General features: G+C 34.4%; 1 protein-coding gene across 5 annotated transcripts in view; it reads left to right on the top strand.

Annotated features, from left to right (window-relative positions):
- Positions 1-23916, top strand: part of LOC106136100 (rho GTPase-activating protein conundrum) — a 62151-nt gene that overhangs the window by 21958 nt on the left and 16277 nt on the right. For 4 of the 5 annotated variants that reach the window (XM_013336546.2, XM_013336547.2, XM_060948393.1 and 1 more), the window contains exon 3: positions 15499-15737. In XM_013336546.2, coding sequence (XP_013192000.2) covers positions 15499-15737 — 239 coding nt within the window. Of the gene's footprint in view, positions 1-6904; positions 7050-15498; positions 15738-23916 lie in introns of those variants that run through there. The other variant, XM_013336549.2, reaches the window with a different exon arrangement.

Here is a 23916-nt window from a genome sequence, read left to right as displayed (position 1 = left end):
TATGATACGTAAAGTGACTGACTGACCTATGAACGCACAGCCCAAATTTCTGTGTCTAAGAGATTTAAAATTTAGTATGAAAGTCTCTCGTCCCTCGAAATTTTTCGTTTTACCCTTGCGAACAATTTTAGTGTCTAAATTGAAAAGGCAGAAATCATCATACCGGAGGTCCCGGGTTCGAATCCCGGTAAGGGCATGATGAGAAACGAACTTTCTCTGATTTGTCTATCTATCAAGATAAATATCCAAGACCCAGACCAATTATTAATTATAAAAAGTTCAGTATCGTTGAGTTAGTATCTCGTAACACAAGTCTCAAACTTACTTCGAGGCTAACTCAATCTGTGTAATTTGTCCCGTATATACTTATTTATTTTTTATACTTATCATACGTTCTGTGTTGTAAGCATTAGTGAATTATTTGTATAGATTAGCAATGTTTAGTGAGCGGTCTGCAAATATTAGATCGTCTTAAGGTCAAATATCTTATGTCCTTTAAACGCATGACGCAATATCTTGGGGAAACCAGTGATTTGCCTAAAATTTTATTACCTACTAAAGCCAACCAAGACTGTTGGCATAATAAAACAAAGATTATTAATAAATGCAATTTTAGTGTCTTCTATTCAATTATCGATTCTATGTTGGTAATTTTTGCAACAGTTTAATTTCGTTTTCAGTCGCGCATAGTCAATTATATCCTTTTATTAATTTGTATAGAATATTAATTGTATTAGAATAGGACCACTCCATCTCTTTCCCATGGATGTCGTAAAAGGCGACTAAGGGATAGGCTTACAAACTTGAGATTCTTTTTTTAGACGATGGGCTAGCAACCTGTCACTATTTGAATCTCAATTCTATCAATAAGATAAAAAGCTGAACGTGGCCTATCAGTCTTTTTAAGACTGTTGGCTCTGTCTACCCCGCAAGGGATATAGACGTGATTATATGTATGTATGTATTTATTTGTTATTGTTTTTCTTATTTTGAATGTCCGTTTTAGCTTTGACGACAAAATTGGGCTCATGATGACCGTCGAACCGCGCTCGTTCCATGACATTTATCATAATCATCTGTGGCGTAGGAAGTATTTTAACAAGCCACGATCGCACACAAATATGTCCTCTGTGACGGTGCATTACGATTCACTTTTCCTTTTACCATTTGACATTTTGGGAGCAATAATTAGCCTCTTTTTGGACCATCAATTTAAATTTAATCATGTCCCTAATTTGACTAGTGTGGGTTTGTGCAAATTGTGTACCAGAATTACAGCAAAATATCGTTGTTTAAGAAACTTCAAGCTTTGAAACAACGGCTTTGATTGCAGTCGGGAATGTACAATGGATGAAAGAAAAAAAATCTTATAAAACCACAGTATAAAACGCGTCTCTCCCTCAGATAAAGAATAAAGCTCGAAGCTAAATAAACCTACGTTATTATGTAAACTACATTGTATAAGTTTTCATATTGTATCGTGACATTGACTTCTATATAATTTAGCCCTGGATTATGTGACTACCACTCACTCAGCCCCAGTTAAATCGTCTATCTTAGTAGTATCTAAGGCAGCTGGTATGGTAGTAAGGTTAGGTATACAAGATTTATTTATTTATTTTTTATTGTAACAATTACAATTTGTAAAGTTCAATAGGCGGACTTAATGCTAATAGCATTATCTTACAGGATACCATTGGGTTAAGCGGATAACCTTTGTGTGGGTGATAATAATAATGTATAATAAACATACTTTCAATACCATATATACTATAATCCTATACTTAATATATAATATACCTGTAAACTACACTACACATACATACACATATAGGTATATACATATATGTATTTGCAGCAGATTACATAGATTTTCTTCAACTTAGTTGCTACTTATAACCGGTGACGACAGTTTTGCACTGATGAGCTCATCGGAGCCAGTCAATGCCTCTAAATGAAGGTCCCTGGGTGCCACACTACGTAATCATAGACAATTTGCGGCATCCTGTTCATTACACCCTTAGGGTGACATATCAACATCGAGCTATACTGCGCTATGCTATGTTTGATCAACTCGGTCGTCTGATATTTTAATGAGAATACAACCAAACATTGCTGTGCTGCGCTGTGTGAGGCTACGCTCTGCTTAAACGCAGCTTACGCAGCAGTCTCGAGCGAGGCACGCTACCCACCGTGCCGAGCCGCGCTGTGCTATGTTTTGTATGGAGCTCTGCCATGCTGCGCTGTATCGAGCTATGCTAGAATTGCAGCACGCTGCGTGCCCCTCCATCGCCTTCAGACGTCTCTCTCACTCTCGTACTCCATCTCGCTCGCACTTGCGTATGCGCGCACAAAGAAACAAGAACGAACGAGTTTCAAAAATTAAAAAACGTAGCTTATGAAACACAGCACAGCACAGCGCAGTACAGCGCAGCATAGCTCGATGTTGATTTGTCACCCTTAGGGTTAGGACACATCCTGTGTGGAAGTCATCGTCATAACGGATGAGTTTAATTATTATATTCAAATCTTTAGACCCTGACCTTCCTTTGATACTTCTTATGATCACGCCTCTTTTCCGGAGAGGTAGGCAGAGTCAACTACTTATGTTTATTAAATTTAAATAGCTTAAAAAAAGTATTATAAGCATGAGTATTTGCTATTCATTGTATAACTAATTTGTTAGTTAAGTAATCAGCAGCCTTTATTAGGACTGACAAAATAAATCTTAAACACACATAGTCACGTCTGTATCCCTTGCGCGGTAAACAAAGCCAACAGTCCTGAAAATATTGAAAGGCCAAGGCTCTATGTTGGAATTGAGATTCAAATAGTGTTACTACAATCGCTACAAGAGGAACACCAAGTTTATGAGCCTATCCCTTAGTTGCCTTCTACAACATCCATGTGAAAGATATGAACTTCTAAAGTGCCGGAATTCACACGGCATAAGTTTTAAACGTAACACTTAATGTCGTTTTCATAGATTCTGTCAAATCGTAAAGGAGTGGATTCCCATATGAGCGTAACAATCAAAACTTTCTCACGGGAGTTATTGTCCGACCAATCATTGTTCTCTGATCGAAACATGTCGTTTCAAGAAACCTTATGTTTAACATTTCAAATGAATAATTGGCTACATATAGGTAGGTACTCGTAATTTGATAGCTGCGAGACTTCCGTTTTTTTGATTGCTGTTTTTATGTTCCCACTAGAGGCCGCACGCGACTTCGTCCGCGTGGAATCAATCCCGCCGGAATTTCAGGATAAAAAGTAGCTTATATGTTGCTCTGGGTCTTCAGCTACCTACATACCAAATTTCATCGTAATCGGTTCAGTAGTTTTTGCGTGAAAGAGTAACAAACATCCATACTGGTATCACGTTGATGATGATTCATCAGAACCTTGATTATGGCACTTAGTAACTAACTAACTAAGTATAGTGTACTTATCCCATCTCATTATATAATAGAGTGGTAGGATTAATGTTACATCAATATTGACATTCACATTTTCAGGTAAATGATCATCAAAAACAAAATTATCTCGGAAATTACAATAGGTATTGAATTATTAGTAAATTTTATTTGTTTATGATTGATAATACTAATTAGCTAATTGGAAACAAACATGACTTTATGTCTGGGTTTACCTTTATTAACAGTACGTATTTAAATTGAAACAATTTTTATGGAATTTCCTTCAGTTTTATCACTATCGGTTATCTTATTTTAAAAGTTACGATACGAGTTCTTGATCAGGTTAGGGTAAATCTGGGAGAGAGGAGATCTCCTTTAATTCCAAAAGAAACAAGAAAATTGAAGCCGTGAGAAACATCTAGTTAATTAATAAATTCCTGAACATTAATTTATTGTATCATACTAATCTATGATTAGCAATCTAATAGATAAATCACTATTAGAACTAAATAACATATTGTTTCTAGGCTACTGTGATATTTATCTTTTGTAAACAACTCAGTATGTAATAATAAACAAACTATTCATATATCAAAGGTTAATTAGAGAATGTATAATAATTAGGGCTATAAGTATGTATGTATATGCAGTTCTCACGCGCATGCGTCACGGTCGAAGTCTACTGGGAGAGTATTTTTTTATTATCTATGCCCTAGGTGGAAAGTCTAGATAGGTATTAAGTTGATCCTTTGTTTTCTTCATATAGATTTTTGACTTCCATACGAATAATTACGTCTTTATCACTTTTGTGGTGAGGAGAGCCAACAGCACCGAATGAGATTGTTCGCTCTTAAAATCTGGTTCTGGAAAATACTAGTTTCTGAAGTAAATAGACTAAATTATTTTAAAATTTGCCAGAAAACTATAAATATTTTACTGTAGAGACCAGTTATAACTCTAGATAGGTAGTGTAATCGCAATTTTGATAATTTTAATCACATAGAAAAATTGTTTTATGCATTAAAATTAATATTAATTTTGCTGTAAGAAATTAAAAATTAGTATATATAAGTCTTTATTAGGCAATATTTTATATTATCACAAATGATGATGAAACGAACACTATCTTTATGAATGAGCATCACATATAAAAACAAAGTATAAAATATGCTCGTCACATGTTCATACAATAACTGGCGTGACAATGTATGGAAGCCCATACGATGCAAGCCGTGGGTTGCATACCTCAGGTAATATATATATATTCGTATTAAATTAATACGTTCTACATTCATTAATGTTTTTAATGTAGACAATGTGCTTTCGTCCACGATTTAGATTTAAGAGATCTACACTTGGTAACGCTTGTCACAGACAAGCGCACTTGGTAACGCTGTACCATAAAGGCTGGTACATTTTAGTTGACGAAGTAAATTTTTGTTTTTTAAGAACAAACATCAAATAACTTTCATTATAATTGTCAAAATATGCTCCCACGCAATCCGAAATGATGTTGTTTGTTCTCATTAAACAGATTTGACCTACAAATGAAATAAAATTCCGTTAGTCCTTTCTATAATGCACGATGTCAAATCAGACCCATTATAAGGTTTGGATATCTTAAAAAATTAAAAAGAAATGTGAATATCTTATACATGTAGTTTTTATTTTATAGTAGAAGAGCGCCCACAATCTCGAAAAGACTATAAGGCCACGTGACGCATGGACTGCATGGCATTGAGATTCAGATACCGATTAGTTGCTAGCCCATCGCCTAAAAGAAGGATCCTAAGTTAGCCATTTCTTTAGTCGTCTTTTACGACATACATCTCTCTTCTTGCACCCTCCGCCTCAAAGTCCTCGGTTACTGTTTTCAGTTCTTTGGCTCGCATATCATCTTACGCGACGTCTAGCCATGATTTCTTCGGCCTGCCCCTACTACCTGAGCCCATTGACAATGCGTACTAGTACAACCAAAGTGCAACGTCACATTCCTTTTATTACACTATTCGTTTTAAGACTAAGACAGCCTTGACATCGAATAGTCTAATAACGGCTTTTCCATTTAATTTAAGGCCTCTTTTAAACAGGTAGTGTTTAAAAAGGTAAAGAATGCGTTTAGTTCACCTGTTATAAATAAAAAGTTAAGTATATTATTCGAAATCCAAATGTTATACCCAAATCGATTGCACTAAATCGATGCCATTTCCGATTCTCGATTCTAGTCATGTGTAGTGCTGTACTTAACACACTGTCCCCGATGTGGGCGAAACGAATGCGTGCAACGGTACATCCTTATAATGAATACCCATATTGTTCCCTGTATGGCCAGTTACGTTCTAAATTTAAATAAAAAGTACCTATAAGGTCAGATCACACGCGAGGCGTTTCCTTTTTCAAACAATTAACTGTTGCCAGCGTCTTTGTCCGCCTTAAATCTCTGTAAGTTATTCCAAAAGCTTGATGGCCATTCAGTAGTTTTTGCGTCAGAGTATAATCAAACAAATACTTATTCGCACATCCTTACAACTTTCGAACTTTAATATTATAAGGATACGACACTAATTCCACAAGACAAATAAGTAAGTAAGTAAGTTGCAATAACAAACTCATAAAAAAAATTATCAATAACACTGCCGAAAACGATCGAGATAATATTTAGGCTATTGTTAAAAAATTTGGTAGTAAGGAAGGAAATAAACAAACAGTTTAAAACGGTTCATTCAAGGGCGACAGAAATAGTTCGCGTTCTAAAAATATGGTAAACAACGTCAAAATAATCGCATCAGATAAGTGGTCACGAGTTGTAAGTCTGATTGTGTCCGTCACGCTGTATCTACAGCTCTCGAGATTTAGGTAGTTTTGGATATACATAACTTGTATCTATGGTTTGTAATTGATGATGCAAATTAACACTTTCATGGTATTTTATACAATATATTTTTTTGAATATATGTTATTGATTTATTAAGTTTTTTTTAGAAAATATTAAGTAAGTATTCAGTTTTACTGGCAATTAAAAAATACAAACACCTCAAGAACCTTTAAATCTAGTAAGAATATCAATGTGATATTTATGAAATCACAGGTAAAATAATCGTTATTATGGTTTTGTTGGGCTTAAGGCTTTAGTTTGTCAGGCCTTATAAAATCCTTTACAATTATTATAAACTCGTAAAATTGCATTCGTGTAGATAAGATAGAAGATATACTTAGTATTTTTTGCGTCTTTTCTTTTCCATATTAACCCTAATTGATTAAAAGTGAAATACTTAAAATTACATTGTTTTCAGTGAGTGAACTTATCTTCAACGTTGGTGGTCTAATAATGATTTAGATATACTTTTAATCATTTCTAGAAATATTAGGGCAGTGTCTCGGACACGTATTGATAATTTCATATCTATTTTTACCTGACATGATTTTAAGACATATCAAAGACATGTATTTTTATCATTAAACGATATAACTTTTTGCGCATAAAATATATTTACCTCAATAAACAATTTATAGTGTTGATCAGTCCTTAACAAGCTTTCAACGTCAAATGATTGTGTGTTATTCGAAAATTCGTGTTGTTTTGATGGAAAATAAACATGTTATTGATGTTAGAAACCGCTTCTTTTATCAGTAAGTAATATTTTTGAGGTATAATTGTCGGCGATATAAAGAGTGTTATACATACAAATAATAACGTTCATATCCCTTGCGGGGTAGACAGAGCCAACAGTCTTAAAAAGACTGATAGGCCAAGTTTGGCTGTTTGGCTTAATTATAGAATTGAGATTCAAATAGTGACAGGTTGCTAGTCTGTCGCCTAAAAGAAGAATCCCAAGTGTATAAGCCTATCCCTTAGTCGCCTTTTACGACATCCATGGGAAAGAGATGGAGTGGTCTTATTCTTTGTTTTCTAATGGTGCCGGAATCCACACGGCTAAAGAGTGTTATTATAACGAATATTGTAGCTAGTAATAACAAATTGATCTGTTAATGTATTAGTTATGAATTTTATTTCATTTAATCCTTCATTCAAGTAAAATATGATAAACATTACAAAAGTGAGAGTGTTAAAGTAAGCGGAACTAAAGAGAACGACGGGTGGTTTAATGTTATTGGTAGTTTGCGTGCACTGTACACCGGAGATTCTGCACTCAGTGGGCCAAGGTTGTCCGAAATACTAATACTAATCAACGGATCGTGTGTGCCGTGTGGTTCCCGGCGCCAATAAAAAAAAAGAATATGATTATGTTCTTACTATTTTCTGTTACTGTGTAAATTTCTATGCAATAAAAATTATTACAAACAAACAAACAAACAGAATAGGACCACCCCATATCGTTCCCATGGATGTCGTAAAAGGCGACTAATGGATAGGCTTATAAACTTGGGATACTTCTTTTAGGCGATGTGCTAGTAACTTGTCACAATTTGAATTTTCAATTCAATCATTAAGCCAAACAGCTGAACGTGACATTTCAGTCTTTCAAGACTGCTGGCCTTGTCCACCCCGCAAGGAATATAGACGTGACAATATGTATGTATGTATGTACGTTACTTTTTTGGTACAACATGGAGTTTGTAAAATGTGTAAGTTGTTTTTTGGATAAGTTAAAATTATTTGACTCTCAATTTTTTCAAAAAGTTTTTCAAACAATATTAATCAATATCAATTTTTTCTACGGCACTAAGTAGTAAACATCGGTTAGCCTATATGCGCTATTAGGCAGGCTTATCACCTCATCTTCTTATGAATGAATTTAACGACCTATTATTGTTTTTCTTTCCATTCTATTTACATGTCCATTATCATAATCTTTGTTTCCAACCCTTATCTCATTAGTCAGGGTAGTTAACGTTTATTTTAAATGGATAATGTCGTCAGTTTAATTTTTGAGGTTAAGTGAGCTGGGTGACTTTTAAGCTGTGTCTAAGCTTTATTTGGTGATTTTGACAATGGTAGTGTTATTGAGATATGGATTGGGTGATCCGAGAATTTATATGGATTCAGGTAAGCATTGTTACTGCCCGCCGGTGACTTCGCTCGCGTGTGTTATTCAGATGAGATATTTTGCTGTACGGCTGACCCTGACCTATCAGTCTTTTAAAGACGATTTTTTTTTGTTTTTTTTTTTTAAATGCGTGTCATAATGTACATCAGTTGAATTACAGTTACTGTTTATAAATAGGTACAATATGAAACCTGTTGGGCATATTAAATTTTTGGCTCTGTCTACCCCGCAAGTGACTATATGTATTTATTTTGCCGGAAACTTTAATACAAATGCAAAAAGATATTTTTCCTCGCTGTGACTAGAAACTGATCGAGCATTTGGAATTTGTGACGAAATTCAGATGTAACCCAATATAACCCGTCTAGACGATACGGCACAAATAACTATGTGACTTAGTTTTTATTTTTAACCGAATTAAACAAAAGAGGATGTTCTACAGGACTACTTACTACTTAGATATACACGTATATATCTTTCACGGTTTCTCGGTTTTTAGAGTCAATAGTCCCGAAAAGACTGATAGGCCACGTTCAGCTATTTGGCTTAAAGATAGAATTGAGTTTCAATTAGTGACAGATTGCTAGAATCCCAAGTTTATAAGCCTATCCCTTAGTCGCAATTAACGTCATCCATGGGAAAGACATGGAGTCCTATTCTTTTTCTATTGGTGCCGGGAATCACACGGCACAAAAAAGGTCAATTAATTTTGTAATATTATAGATAGACTTGCTTTAATGGGGATCGAACCAGGGACCTCCGTTACTGGGCCGTGTCAATGTGCAAGACTTAGGCGAATGCACATACATACATACATATTATCACGTCTATATCCCTTGCGGGGTAGACAGAGCCGACAGTCTTGCAAAGACTGATAGGCCACGTTCAGCTATTTGGCTTTAAGATACGAGTAAAATTGAGATTCAAACAGTGAAAGAATCCCAAGTTTGTAAGCCTATTCCTTAGTCGCCTTTTACGACATCCATGGGAAAGAGATGGAGTGGTCCTATTCTTTTTTGTATTGGTGCCGGGAACCACACGGCACGCGAACGCACTAAAACCTAATTTATCTAAATGGTGCTCAATTACAAATGAAAACCGCTATATATTAATATACCTTTGATGAACGCCGTTCGGTAATAACTTATTAATGGCTTTGTAAATAATATCTTTTATCTCTTCTTATTCTCATTTCTTAAATGGAGAAATTATTGTTTGCACGATCGCTTGTTAAATGGTTAACGGTAATGGTCGACAGATGTATGTATATGTAACTAGAGGCCGCCCGCGACTTCGTCCGCGTGGAAACCCTATCAATCCCGAGGGAACTCCGGGATGAAAAGTGGCCTATATATTCTGAGTCTTCAGCTACCTACATACCAAATTTCACCGTAATCGGTTCAGTAAGTTTTTGCGTGAAAGAGTAACAAACATCCATACTGACATTCTGACATAAAAACTTTCGAATTTATAATAATAGTAGGATACATAGTCACAAGTCTTGTAATGATGGAATCGAGATAAAGAGATATAATAAGTGTGTAAGTTGATACACAGGGTGACATTTAAAACAACTGCATCCTTTTAAACAAAGACTATACCCATGCTTCTGAGCCGTTTGAGCCTATTTTTAATTAAATAAAACGTCATCATTTTTCACATTTAAAAAACCCTCAAAAACTACGTCACACGCTTTATTAAAGACCCATACTACATGTAAATAAATGTCTGAAAAATAAATTATTTTTCTAGTAGCAAGATCAAGTAAAGTACAGAGTTGTCGAGATCGTTCAGCTGAATGAATATTGTCGTTGACCTCTGAATCTTACGCGTCGCTTTTCCGCCGGCCGGGGTGATATTACGTATTTACGATCGTGGATTTTGATACTTTTATTTTTTTTCGTACTTTCTGAAATATGAACCGATATTTTTCTTTTAACGTTTTTAAATATCCTTTAGATGAGTACACTTAACAGTTAAATTTATGTAGTTGAATTAAAAGTCACCCTGTATACATACATGCCCTTGCGAGCCAACAGTATCGCAAAGGCCGATAGGCTACGTGCAGCTGTAGGGATTAATGATGGAATTGAGATTTAATTTTATTTATTTAAACTTTTTCGTTAAAATAAGTAGGACCACTCCCCATCACTTACCCATTGATGTCATAAAAGGCGGTTAAGGGATATAATAGGATAGGATATGAACTTGGGATTCTTCTTTTAGGCGACGGGCTAGCAACCTGTCACTTTATATGAATCTCAATTCTATTAGTAAGCCAAACATCGAATGTGGCATATTATTATTAGCCCTTGCCTTGATTGACTTAATAATATGCACGGGAAGAAACGCATTGAATAATTTTGAACACATTTATTCTTCTCTCTTTTCATTCCATTCTCTCACCGTTACTGAAACAATTTAGTTTTGCCTATTTAAAAGTAAAGTTCGTGGCACTCTGTTTTATTGAAATCGGAAATTTCTACCCGACGGATGCACTCAATCGCCGAATGTAAATTTTGTAGTCTAAAAATATATGTCCATAATAATCCCGTGTCGGGAGTTCTGCTTCTGCGGGCAGTCAGCACATGCGCGCGTTCGGGGTGCGCGAGACGCGACTGATAATTTAAACCAAATGCCATTCTCAATTTAAAAAAAAAATACAGGCAAAGGAAATATCAGCTGTGCATTTTCATAAAAAAAATTTTTAATTATGATAACAGCGTAGCCATCACGGTTTTGATTATCGTAATAAGTGTTCTGGACGATTTAACTTCAAAGTAAAAATTGATTTTAAAAAGAAATTCGAAACGTTAATTCTGTCTGATCGTTCTTGACAGTTATTATGTATGAAAGTCCATTTGTATCTTGTTAATCAGAATATGCCTCATCGAATGTTATCCATAACACTCCTGTGACGATTCTTGACTCACCTATGAGTTTTCTTATTGTAAGAGCGACGTAGAAATTTGGCAGAGATCTCTCGTGTTTAAAAAATGTAAACCCACTATTTACAGTGCATTTGGCAGATTCCTTTGTTATAACTACTGAAACTCATTCAGTGTAGTTCCAACTTTGTGAGTGTACCGATAACTATTTGTTACAACACTGTAATAATCCATTATTTTTTTAGTTAAATTTAAATGGTTTATTTTAAAAATAATGGAACAGTGAATATTTACCATAAACTGTGAGCAGATGAATTTCGCGCCAAAATTTTTTATGAGGAACTAAAAAACAAATAATATATGGGTAGTTTCGTTTTCGGCCAGCCAGTACCTCTTCAATGTGTGTCATTGGCGCATTATGTCGGTTTCACGCGAAATACATAATAGGTAAGTTTAGCTTTAAAAAAGTATCAGAAAAAATTGTCAATACATTAAAAAATATACCCCAGGTAACTAAACGTAATTCGTTCAGAAAATAAGGACAAGGTCGTTCAGTATCACTGATATCTCATTGATTAACTTTTACTTAAAATTAATTGGTAGATTAGGAATTAAATAAACTTTATCTCGTTGATAACTGTAATTCTTTAATGGGGCTTTTTCATTTAAATACGGCATTAGTATGCAGAACTGCTTCGATCACAAGTAAATAAGTTAGGTATGAAAAATTTTAGAGTCAGGTATAGGAACTTATGCTTTTATGCTGATTGGAATAAAAATATACTTGAACTAAAGGCATTGGAACCTACTTCAATATTTAATTGGATTAAGTTTTTTAATCTAAGAAACCTTAAATAGATTGGTACCTAATTATAAATATATAATAAAATCTTCAATTATTAATACTTAGAATGTACCCATTTCCAAATTTTCTATGTAGAGCTGAAATGAAGAGAAAATTAAAGTTTTTTGTCAGCAACATCTATTAATGACATTTTTTTTATTTACTACAAACATTTCTTTAACTTAGTCATAGAGGCCACAATCTCGAAAAAAATATATTATTTTGAAAATTGATTACTACTTATGATTGTATAAATAAATAAATAAACAAACTGACGCGCAGACATAAACATCCGCGGACACCTGATGGGATGGAAGATCCCTCGCTCTTGGAAATTTTATAAGTTTTTGTAACCAAAACTGGTTCATCCGGCCCGTCACCAAAATACGTTTATCGTACTCGTATAAGTATTTATAACATAAAATATCCCAAAAAATACCAATAAAGACGATTGAACTCAGTAAATAAGTAAGTAATTCAATTGCAGTTGGTACCCGGCACCAATAGAAATAAGAATAGGACCACTCCATCTCGTTCCCGTGGATGTCGTAAAAAGCAACTAAGGCTTATATAGGTACTTACTTGGGATTTCTCTTTTAGGCGATGGGTTAGCAAACTGTCACTATTTGAATCTCAATTCGAAATCTCGGTTCAAATCCCGGCCAGAGCATAATAAGAAACAAACTTTTTCTGATTGGCCTGGGTCTTGGATGTTTATCTATATATAAGTATTTATTATAAAATATAGTATCGTTGAGTTAGTATCTCGTAACACAAGTCTCGAACTTACTTCGAGGCCAACTCAATCAGTGTAATTTGTCCCGTATATATTCATAATATTTATTTAAGATGTAGTCTCTGCATACTCTCTGCATATTTTTTCTGACTTCTAAAGCCAGAGGCAGCCAAGTCCGAGACAAAAGTTAAAGACCTAATCTTGTTAAAGTATAATGAATTGGGTGCGAAAGGTGATCTCAAACTAAGATCTGGAGCACTCGCAGATATAAATAGATAAGTGAACGAAACAACATCCTGAGTTAAAATTAAATCTACGCCGATATGGTGTGCCTGGTTTGTTTGATAATTGTAGGCGGATTTGATATTAAATAGAAGAAGGTAATGCTACAAAGATTTGTATGCAGAAAGAAACTAGAATGTTTTTTGTGGGGGATATTCATGTTAGTATTTTTAAATATAAGAAAAAAAAATTACTTTGGAATTTGTTAACGTTTTATGTGATTTTTTTTTTATTTTGTTTCCAAGTGGAAATTTGTTCTACTTACTTAAGTAGATACTATACAAACGCAAATAATAAATACATAAATAATATCTAATAATTGATCCCTTAATACTAAATACCTTAATTTATCTTCATTTAATTATACAACTGACGAGGATGTTAGTATTAAGTCTAGAAGACAATTAGAAGTGATTCATACCACTTTTTTCTAAGGAAACAAAACTCGACATTAAACAAGTTTCCACCAGTACCAAGCATATGAGCAAAAAGTGCATTCAAAGTTAGGCTGTTAGTCAGTCTGAGTCAGGCGACATGCAGACAGACTGCCTATATTTAGTATAGTAGAGAGTAAACACATACAGAGCCCAAGCTTTATATATTTAAGGTGTAATGAGCAGAATAATGACAAATTGTTAAATCTGCTAACAGAAATATGCTACCAATTAAGAATTAAGTATATTTTGATGTAATTTTTGAAAAACACGATTCTTGTTCAATTAGTAGATTTTACAACAGTAGAAAATCAATAAGTATTAAGAATAAGCGTACGATAAAGTACAATTAAGATAGATATTTGACTAGATAGATAGAGATTAAGATAGATATAATACTTATAGGCAGCCTTTAATTTAGATATACAAATAGTTGCCCTATAAAATAATCTAAAAGGTAGGTATATCGATAAAATTTCAAAAAACAGATTCAGAAAATATAAAAAGCTTGCTATTTGTCTAATCTACTGTATGCTTTTGACTGGCGTCGGTGTGAAGTGAAACATCCTGTTCGGTAGTTATTGCCTTAAATTGCAAGATTTTTCATTTACTTATGTGAAACGGAACGTTTTAAAGTTGCATTTACGTAAAACGAGATGTAGAGTTTAACTTTCGAATGCTGGTTTTCTCTCTTCAGGAAGCGGTCGTTTTTCTATATGAAAATAAATAAATTGGTTAGGCAGTGCCGTGTGGTTCCCGACAGCAATAAAAAAAAAATAGGAACACTCTATATCCCTTGCGAGGTAAACAGAGCCAATAGTCTTGAAAAGACTGAATGGCCACGTTCAGCTATTTGGCTTAATGATAGAATTGAGATTCAAATAGTGACAGGTTGCTAGCCCATCGCCTAAAACGAGAATCCCAAGTTTATAAGCTTCCCTATCCCTTAGTCGCCTTTTACGACATCTATGGGAAAGAGATGGAGTGGTCCTATTCTTTTTTGTATTGGTGCCGGGAACCACGCGGCATTTTTTTTTGTACTTGTAAAAATGTAATAATATCAGTATTTTTCTCATAAGTTCTGCAATTTTAAACAGTTACTCATGATTACTTACTCCACCCACGCCTTATCAAATTATCGCTTCGAAATCATATTGCTATGTGATTTACTCGGATCACTTCCCGGTAATGTCCTTAGATTATGACTAAGCTCAAATCCGTGGGTGTATCTGAAGTAACCCATTTCCAGTTATGGAGATGAGAAATTATTAACCGTTACCTTGCGGTAGGCTTTTGTAATGTAACTTAATATTTGTTAAAATGTCAATTTGAATTATGTCTGACAAAGGTTTGAAAATATTGCTGGTTATAAAAGGTCGTGTCATGACATAGGTAAAAAAAAGAATTGGACTGAATAAACCTTGTCTAATGCTGAGCTGTGTAAAGCCAGTATCTAACAGTAGATAAGATTTGTAAAACAAAAGCTAAACACCTATAAAGACAGAAATTACTAGGTGCCACTAGTAAGTCGCGTCTATATCCCTTGCGGGGTAGACAGAGCCGACAGTCTTGTAAAGACTGAAAGGCCTCGTTCAGCTGTTTGGCTTGATGATAGAATTGAGATTCAATATACTGACAGGTTGCTAGCCCATCGCCTAAAAAAGAATCCCAAGTTTATAAGCCTATACCTTAGTCGCCTTTTACGACATCCATGGGAAAGAGATGGAGTGGTCCTATTCATTTATTTTATTAGTGCCGGGAACCCCACGGCACACTTAAAATTTTAAATAGAATGAAGTCTCACCATTACACTACGATTCATAATAAAAACCCCTTTCATTGATTATTCGGACATCACTAATCATTCAATATGTTTGTCCTAACAGAAGGAGAATTAGAAACGGAATGGCTCCAAGCGGCCGGCCTGGGCTCCCTGGCGGCGCCGTTCCAGGCTGGCCTGGAGGTCACCGAGGCCCAGCTGGGTGAAGCCGTGAGGCCACTGCCCAGGGAACAGGCAGCAGCGGTCAGGCGACGAGTGAGGAGGCTCAACAGGACAGTGAGGAGGAAGAGAGCCGCGTCGAGGGCCAGGAAACCAGATATCAGAGACGTGTTTCGGGACTTAGAGGTGAGTTTGTTTTTTTTAATTTCGTTTTGACTTAGAGGTATGTTTATTTTAAGAAATAAATAAATATATACGGTACAAATTACACTGATTGAGTTAGCCTCGAAGTAAGTTCGAGACTTGTGTTACGAGATACTAACACAACGATACTGTATATATACTTTTATAATAAATACTTATATAGATAAACATCCAAGACCCAGGCCAATCAGAAAAAGTTCTTTTCTCATCATGCTCTGGCCGGGATTCGAACCCGGGACCTCCGTTGTGTGGCAATACAAAATGTAAGACGTTTTAAATAGCTGATAAACTTGGTATTCTTCTTGTAGGCGATTGACTAGCAACTTGTCACTATTTGACTTTTAATTCCATCACTAAGAAATATAGCTGAAGTCAGTCAGTCATACAGTCTTTTCAGAACTGTTGGCTCTGTCTAGCAAAGACAGACAGAATTTTGCTTTTTTCGGTTCGGAATCCTATCGGGCATCTATACACAAAATTTAAAAGTTATTTTGGCGATAACATAGCAATGAATGAAAGAAAATACAAGCAAATAGAGCAACATTAAACTGTGTATGACTCAAAAATTCAATAAAATGTGAATCCGGCCACTTTTGCATGAAAAAAAAAATTGCATTAATGAATCATTGATTAGCTTGTTACTTACTCATCCACCTGGTACAATTAAAAACTGGATAAAATGTTTTTGATTTGAATTAATTTAATCATTTGCGACATGCATTAATTACTAGTTTTACAGGCAGTTTGAGAATGCACGCACAAAATTATTTGTACGAGCGTAATGAAAGTGTTACATGTCTGTGTTACAAATCCTAACATATCGTTTGCCATCTGAACACATCTTAACCGCGGACCACATGCTGTCTAAAGAATTACATTTCAAGTTCAGTGATCACATACAAGACATCATAATTACTCTGGAATGCCCCCTGAGCGTAAAACCGTGAGACGAAAGCTTTGAAGAGCTGGTTCTCACTTTCTTTGAGAAATTAGACGTCAATTGCAGACTGGTTGGCTGCTTTGACGAACGCCTGTCAAGTTAAATCATTTCGCTCATCTAGAAATGGCGCATTTATCTTTATACCACCCACATCGGTCAATCTTTATCAAAGCATTTTCAACTTTAAACCGTTCGAATTATGATTCATCAACGAACATTTACTCCGCGTTAATAGCCAAGATATGCAGTTTATAATGTTTTATAGTTTTAAAAGATTGTATCACTATTAGCAGGCATAAAGCAGGTTCTACAGTGTCAAGTTGAAGTTCGTTTTTTTTTCGTAATTTCCAAACGAACCGTTATCGCCACGGCTGGTTTGCCCGCACCAGTTTCTAAACGTATTGCGTTGTTTTACTTTTAATTAGTATCGCAATTATGTTACGGTGTTGGACTTGTTATTGATATTAGAGACACAGCTGGTCGCTGAGATTATTTCTCGTATAAATGTTTTAGTTCGAACTGATTAGTATTATGTAGAAGTCTATAAGAGATAATAGTTTTTCTCTAGAATTAATTATCATGACGGCATTTTGATGTAAAAATTAGAAATGGGACCGTGTTGTTTGATTAAATTAGATTTATAATTAGTTATATTTACAGTAGGAACTTAATATTTTATAGTTTGTATTATTCTAAAATATATTAAAGTTTATTAATTGATGGAAGCAAGCTGATGTGATAGCAATAAATGGGCAGCTGCTTTTTTCAGATTGTTCAAATTCAAATTCAAAATTTTTATTCATCATTATAGGATACTTCATATCGCTTAATAATTGTCAAAAAGCAATGTTTTTTCAGCGATTAGCTGTCACTCCCTCTTCATCTAAGCTGAATCGTTTAATGATGGAATTAAATCAATTATTAAACCATCCAGCACACACACAATTCCCTGTGTGTTTATCTATATCAACAACAATCACCAATCTAGACTTTCTCGTGAACACGTCAATTTCCCATTTCACGTAGCGCCAGATTAAACACTAGATTTCTCTTATGTCAACCGCTTTATAATCGAGTTCTGCCATAATGCACATCATCGATAGCTGTTTGTGGTCGCCCGCACTCTGATTGTACCATATGTTCAGTGGGTCAACAGCAGGTAGGTTAATCGAGGTGGAAGAATGAGGTTACGGTCGACAAGAGCATCTTGCAAGTGCTGATTTTGTCCAAATTAGTTTTGCTTCTTTACACACACTCAAACATGCATAGATATCACTTTTCCATTCTTTATGGATAAATAAAACAATTAGAAGACTCGACCGTCACATTAGCTGGATGAACATACCAACATACATACATATAATCATGTCTATATCCCTTGCGGGGTAGACTGAGCCAACAGTCTTGAAAAGACTGATAGGCTACGTTCAGTTATTTGGCTTTAAGATAGGTTGCTAGCTCATCGCCTAAAACAGAATCCCAAGTTTGTAAGCCTAACCCTTAGTCGCCTTTTACGACATCCATGGGAAAGAGATGGAGTGGTCCTATTCTTTTTTGTATTATAAAATTTATTTACTCAAATAAATGTTATGTCATTGCTTTTAACATTAACATGAGATGAGATATCTAAAATTACTTTCATACGAACGAGATTTTGACGGCGTTAGTAATTATTTGTAATTCTTCATAATAAAATTAAGTCATTAAAATTGTTTCAAAACAGGCGAGTTGTTAATATGCCACGTTGTAGACAGGGAGGAGTGTAAGCATACAGTAGACACAGTACAGAGCCCAAGCTCTATAATGCAACAACAACTTATTAATATCACATCAAGTATTTATAACTAGTATCGGCAGCTTAATTAAAATCAAGCACGTTTATTATTATTCCCGCGGGATTTTGTAATAAATCTTTTCCTATTGCACACGAAGATAGCAAAATAAACTTTCATGCTTAATGTCATTCAAACAATGAGAGTAAAAAAAAATCGAGCTAATGACTGACGAGCTGCGCTAAACTGTGGTAGGATGAAATATTTTTTCAAGGTGGTAATAACTACTCGTAGAATCACATCGATAAGATTTTTACTACGCTTTTATTAGCTTGGGTTGTATGTATGTATGTATGTATGTATGTATGTATGTATGTATGTAACGGAATCTTTGAGCTTAATTTTCACTGATTTCTAAACGTCTGATCAACTTGAAACTTTGCACACGTATCAAGGACCGATGACAATGCAATATTTTGATAAGAGTTTCTCATTATCCTTATTAAAACTGCCAGGATTAATAAATTCATTTTTAGATCCTTCGTATGAGAGTAAGAGAGACAGAGATAGCACCAGTGCCAGTAATCTCCATACAAGAAACCAAGAAGTTCTGACGTATAAAGAGTCCAAAAAGAGATGTAATATATTTCCATATAATGTTACTATTAACCTGAGGCTTTTTTATTTCATCGCATCGCTCCATTTAGAATTACCATTAGAAACAATAGTAGAATTAGTAGAATATTTTAAAACAATAAAAAATATATAAGTAATAAAACAAAAGTAATAAATGAAAATTGAACAACTAAATTTACAACAATACAAGAATAAAGTTACTACCTACAGAACTTTGCGATATTTAATACGTATTTAACATATTAATGCGATTCTTGAATTAACATTATGTAACTTTTGCATATTTATAATAGCAACACTGTAATACTCGCTTGGAAAATGAGTGACAGTTTGTTTATTTATGTAAAATAAGTTTTGCAGTAAGTTTTGAATTCGATTCTAACACCTGTAAACTTTCTTTCTGTTTTTTTACCGGTGCCTGTGTATTTACCTATTTGCACTTTGTTTTGTGCTGATAACTTGTCGTTATTTGGAGTTTGGAATCTTCCGTTGAGTCGAGCTTTGTTCTTCCGGATATTCGTGTGATTTTATCATCTGAGATTGGACTCTGACTGTGTTCACTGTGTTGTGCAGATATTTTGAGATAGGACTCCTGTAAAAAGTACCTGATTATTTGAGATAGGAGTCCCAAGTTTGTGTTTGTTTTTGTGAAAGACAGATTTTACTACAAAAGTGCCACGATGTCTTCAGATAAACATTGTTGCGTTCCTGGTTGTAAAGGCAGTGGAGGTATGTTTGAAATATTTTTGTTCCTGTATCAATCTGCCTCTTAATCTTGTGGTTTGATTCCTGGCAAGGCCACAATCGAAAATTGTTATGTTTGCTGGATAGTCAAAAATATTATTAACAGTGATTTATCACTATAAAATTCTTTTCAACTGGGTTTAACAATCATCATACATACATGCATACATATAATCACGTCTATATCCCTTGCGGGGTAGACAGAGCCAACAGTCTTGTAAAGACTGATAGGCCACCTTCAGCTATTGGGCTTTAAGATAGAATTGAGATTCAAATAGTGACAGGTTGCTAGCCCATCGCCTAAAAAAGAATCATGATGATGAGAATATTATGAGATTTAATCCAATCAGGCCACATATAACTTTAAGAAAGTTAGTTGTGAAAACCTCCGGCGATGGGCGCATGGTTGCGAAAGTCATTTCTAGTAAGATAGTTATACAGCGTAGTAGAAGTAGTAGGAAGTTAACACTTCTACCAAAAAATAATTGTATAAAAAAACTTAAAAACTAGGCGTTTTATTGCTAATCAAACTAAAAAATAGAAAATAAATAATAGTTTAAAAAAAACTAAAAAACTACGCTTTATTGCTAATCAAACTAAAAAATAGAAAATAAAATTTAAAGACAAAGGAATTATAAAACAGTAGTAGCAAGTCGAACAATCGGTTATAGTCAATTACCTCTGATTAAAATTATAACAAAATTAAATTTATAAACAAAACAATTTAAATCAGAGTAAAAAGCGTGGGGTGCATTTTACTTCATTTTCATAACTCTCTTGTCATAAATATATGCTAATAGAATGATTTTAATATTTACTACATCAGGCACCCCACGCTTTTTACTCAGATTTCAATTGTTTTGTTTATAAATTTAATTTTGTTATAATTTTAATCGGAGGTAATTGACTATAACCGATTGTTCGACTTGCTACTACTGTTTTATAATTCCTTTGTCTTTAAATTTTATTTTCTATTTTTTAGTTTGATTAGCAATAAAGCGTAGTTTTTTAGTTTTTTTTATTACATGCCGTTTACCTAACCACCGATTTTATAAAGCTTTGTCTCTGCATTTAACCTATTCACTTCTGTGGTATTAGGCCAGAAGATAACTTCGTTGGTCATTACTGTCATTAGATAAATATGCAATTAAGGCTTTTGGACATCAAAATACTCGTCTTCAGTCGAAACTAGACGCGCCACATCAAAATACGTTTTGAGAAATAAAAGAATTAATACATATTAAGTATGCTGTAATATTACTTAATTGTTCGTGCTAGTATAGAATTTATTCGCTAAAAAGGAAGTTTAAGTGAACATAAATTGACTTGCGTCCGGCGAATTTCGAAATTGCGTTACTGCGCGTGCGCATCGTTTTGTGTGTGCGGTGCGAAGGCTGGGTGCAGTTGTTTTGTTCCGATGATTTGTTTGAAAATATGATGATTTGTGATACGATGCGGTCTAAAGTGTGTGAGAAAATGGTGAATTGTAAGGGATTGGCCATGGTGAAGACCTACTTGGATTCTTTGGTAAATACTAGTTTTAATACTTATTATAACTAGGTTAAAGACTTTGATTGACGCTTTGTTGAGGTAAAATATTTAAAAACTATTAATTTTGTTGCAATTGTATAAAAATATTTTTATTATAAAATAGCCCAAAAACTTCTTATAAAAAAAAAGTTTTTTTATGGATAAGAAATCTTTCGCACTTGTCGGCCCCGAAAGTGATGAACGTAATATGTTTGCTGACAGTGCCCTGTCAGTATCATGAGTGTCGTAAAAGGCGACTAAGCGCTTTAAAAATTGGGATTCCTCTGGTAGGCGATGGGCTATCAACCTGTCACTATTTGATACTAAATATCATCGTTGAGCCATACAACTGAATATGGAATCTTTCAGTTGCAAGAAAGTAGGCTTTGCCTTCTCCGCAATGGATGAAGACGTGATTACAATGTACCTATATTAATAATTAATATTTATTATTACGAATTTCTTAATAAATCTGGATCGCAAATATATCAAGTCGTCAACTTTTCATTTTACATAACCGTAGTTATACATACAGATGATATACAATTAATTTTTAACATTACGTGTTACATTTATTTGAACTATTTTAATTTCACGGTATGCTGCTAGCGTTACGACTATTGCGTAATAATTCTAACACAATACCTACTACATACTTTTACTTTTTTTTTTGCAAATGCGTTTTTGAGAACCGACCAACCATTAGTGGTAATAAATTGACTTAAGTACCTACCTGCGTACTTAAATCAAAAATTGGTAACGTTCTAGTTTGTGCCGTGTGGTTCCCGGTACTAATACAAAAAAGAATAGTGCCACTCCATCTCTTTCCTATGGATCTCGTAAAAGGCGAATAAGGGATAGGCTTACAAACTTGGGATTCTTTTTTTAGGCGATGGGCTAGCAACCTGTCACTGTTTGAATCTCAATTCTATTATTAAGCCACACAGCTGAACGCGGCCTATTAGTCTTTTAAGACTGACTGGCTGTCCTCCCCGCAATGGATATCGACGTGACTATATGTATGTATGTATAAGATGTATATATATACATACATATAAGATATAAAGATAAATTTAATAGGTGTTACGGCATAGAGTCCTAGAAATCTGAAATGCGTGACCTAATGTAAAGGAAGGATGTGAATTAATTGCCAAGTTGTTACTGCGCGACCAAGGTTGGATTAACCGAACAACTTAGACGCAAAGCCGAACCATTAAAGATCGGCTTCCACTAAAATGCTAAGCTATAAGCAAACATATGTATCTTTGCATATTTTGCTTAACTCTCAGAAATCTTCTACGTAAAAAAATGTCTTTATTATTTTTATTTACAAAACCTGTCAACATTACTTACTTAACTTACACTTGGATAAATTACTAACATTATAAACGTGGCCTTTCAGTATTTTCGAGATTGGTGGCTCTGTCTTCCCCATAAGGGATAAAGATGTGATTATATGCATATACATATGTAATGTTCAACCCATGATTAGGAATACTACGTACATACATTAATTAATAAGACACATTAATAGGATTCATTTTCATTTGAGTGTACATATATATTCGTTTTTCAGTACCTTAGCTATAACCTGTGGCTACAACGTCGACCTCAACTATGAAATAAAGGCGATTACTTACCACTGAATAATAAGTTACTTACACTCATATCATGTCTTTGTTGTGGGCAGAGTCGAAAGTCAGGAGGGTATTTTTTAAAAGAATACACATATAATCGCGCTAAGCTATAATCTTGTGTTAAGCTATAATCTTTGTTATTGTAGTAGTGTACCAGCTTTAAATATTTAATTGATTGAGCAGGCATGTCAATATCGTATTGCATATGTTTTCGAAGTTCATAGAAGCCTGGTGTTGCAGTGTTGATGAACTAAGAACCGAAGTAAATTGACACCACCATTAAGATGGACAGATATATATGTATATAATGCGGAAAAACACATAAATGGAGCATTTACCATTAAGTTATTAATCTGTGATGTGTACAGATTATTTACAACTAGCGTTCGCCCGTGACTCCGTCCGCGTAAAGCGAAAAATCCCGGTAATTTTACTAAACTAATGTCAATTACTTCGTCTATCCTGTAAGTGTTAATGTATAAGTATTTATTTAGTCCAGAACTTAGGATACATTCTTCCACATACAAACAGACATAATCAGACTAACGGTTACTTATAATGTCAAATCATTCTGCGCCCACGCATCGGTTCCGAGTAAATACATGTTTTGTTTTAAAAGCCTGCTGGGATATTTATTAGGATGCTTACAACGAATTTCTGAACCGTTAACTTTATGATATGGTGCTAAATAGTAGGAAATCTTTATGTTTATAACAATCATTACCTAAGTGAGATTAGGTTACTAGGTACTTAATTATCTACTTCTACCAATTTACATAAAGTGCCGTGTTGGACCAATAAAAAAAAAAGGATAGGAGTAGTCCTATTCTTCTCTTTCCTATGGATGTCGTAAAAGCCGACTAAGTGAAGGTTTATAAAGTTGGGATTCTTCTTTTAGGCGA

Source organism: Amyelois transitella, chromosome 3 (genome assembly GCF_032362555.1).
Source record: "Amyelois transitella isolate CPQ chromosome 3, ilAmyTran1.1, whole genome shotgun sequence".
Lineage (NCBI taxonomy): Eukaryota > Metazoa > Arthropoda > Insecta > Lepidoptera > Pyralidae > Amyelois > Amyelois transitella.
Note: the sequence above shows the minus strand (reverse complement) of the source record. Positions and strands in the feature narration are given on the sequence as shown.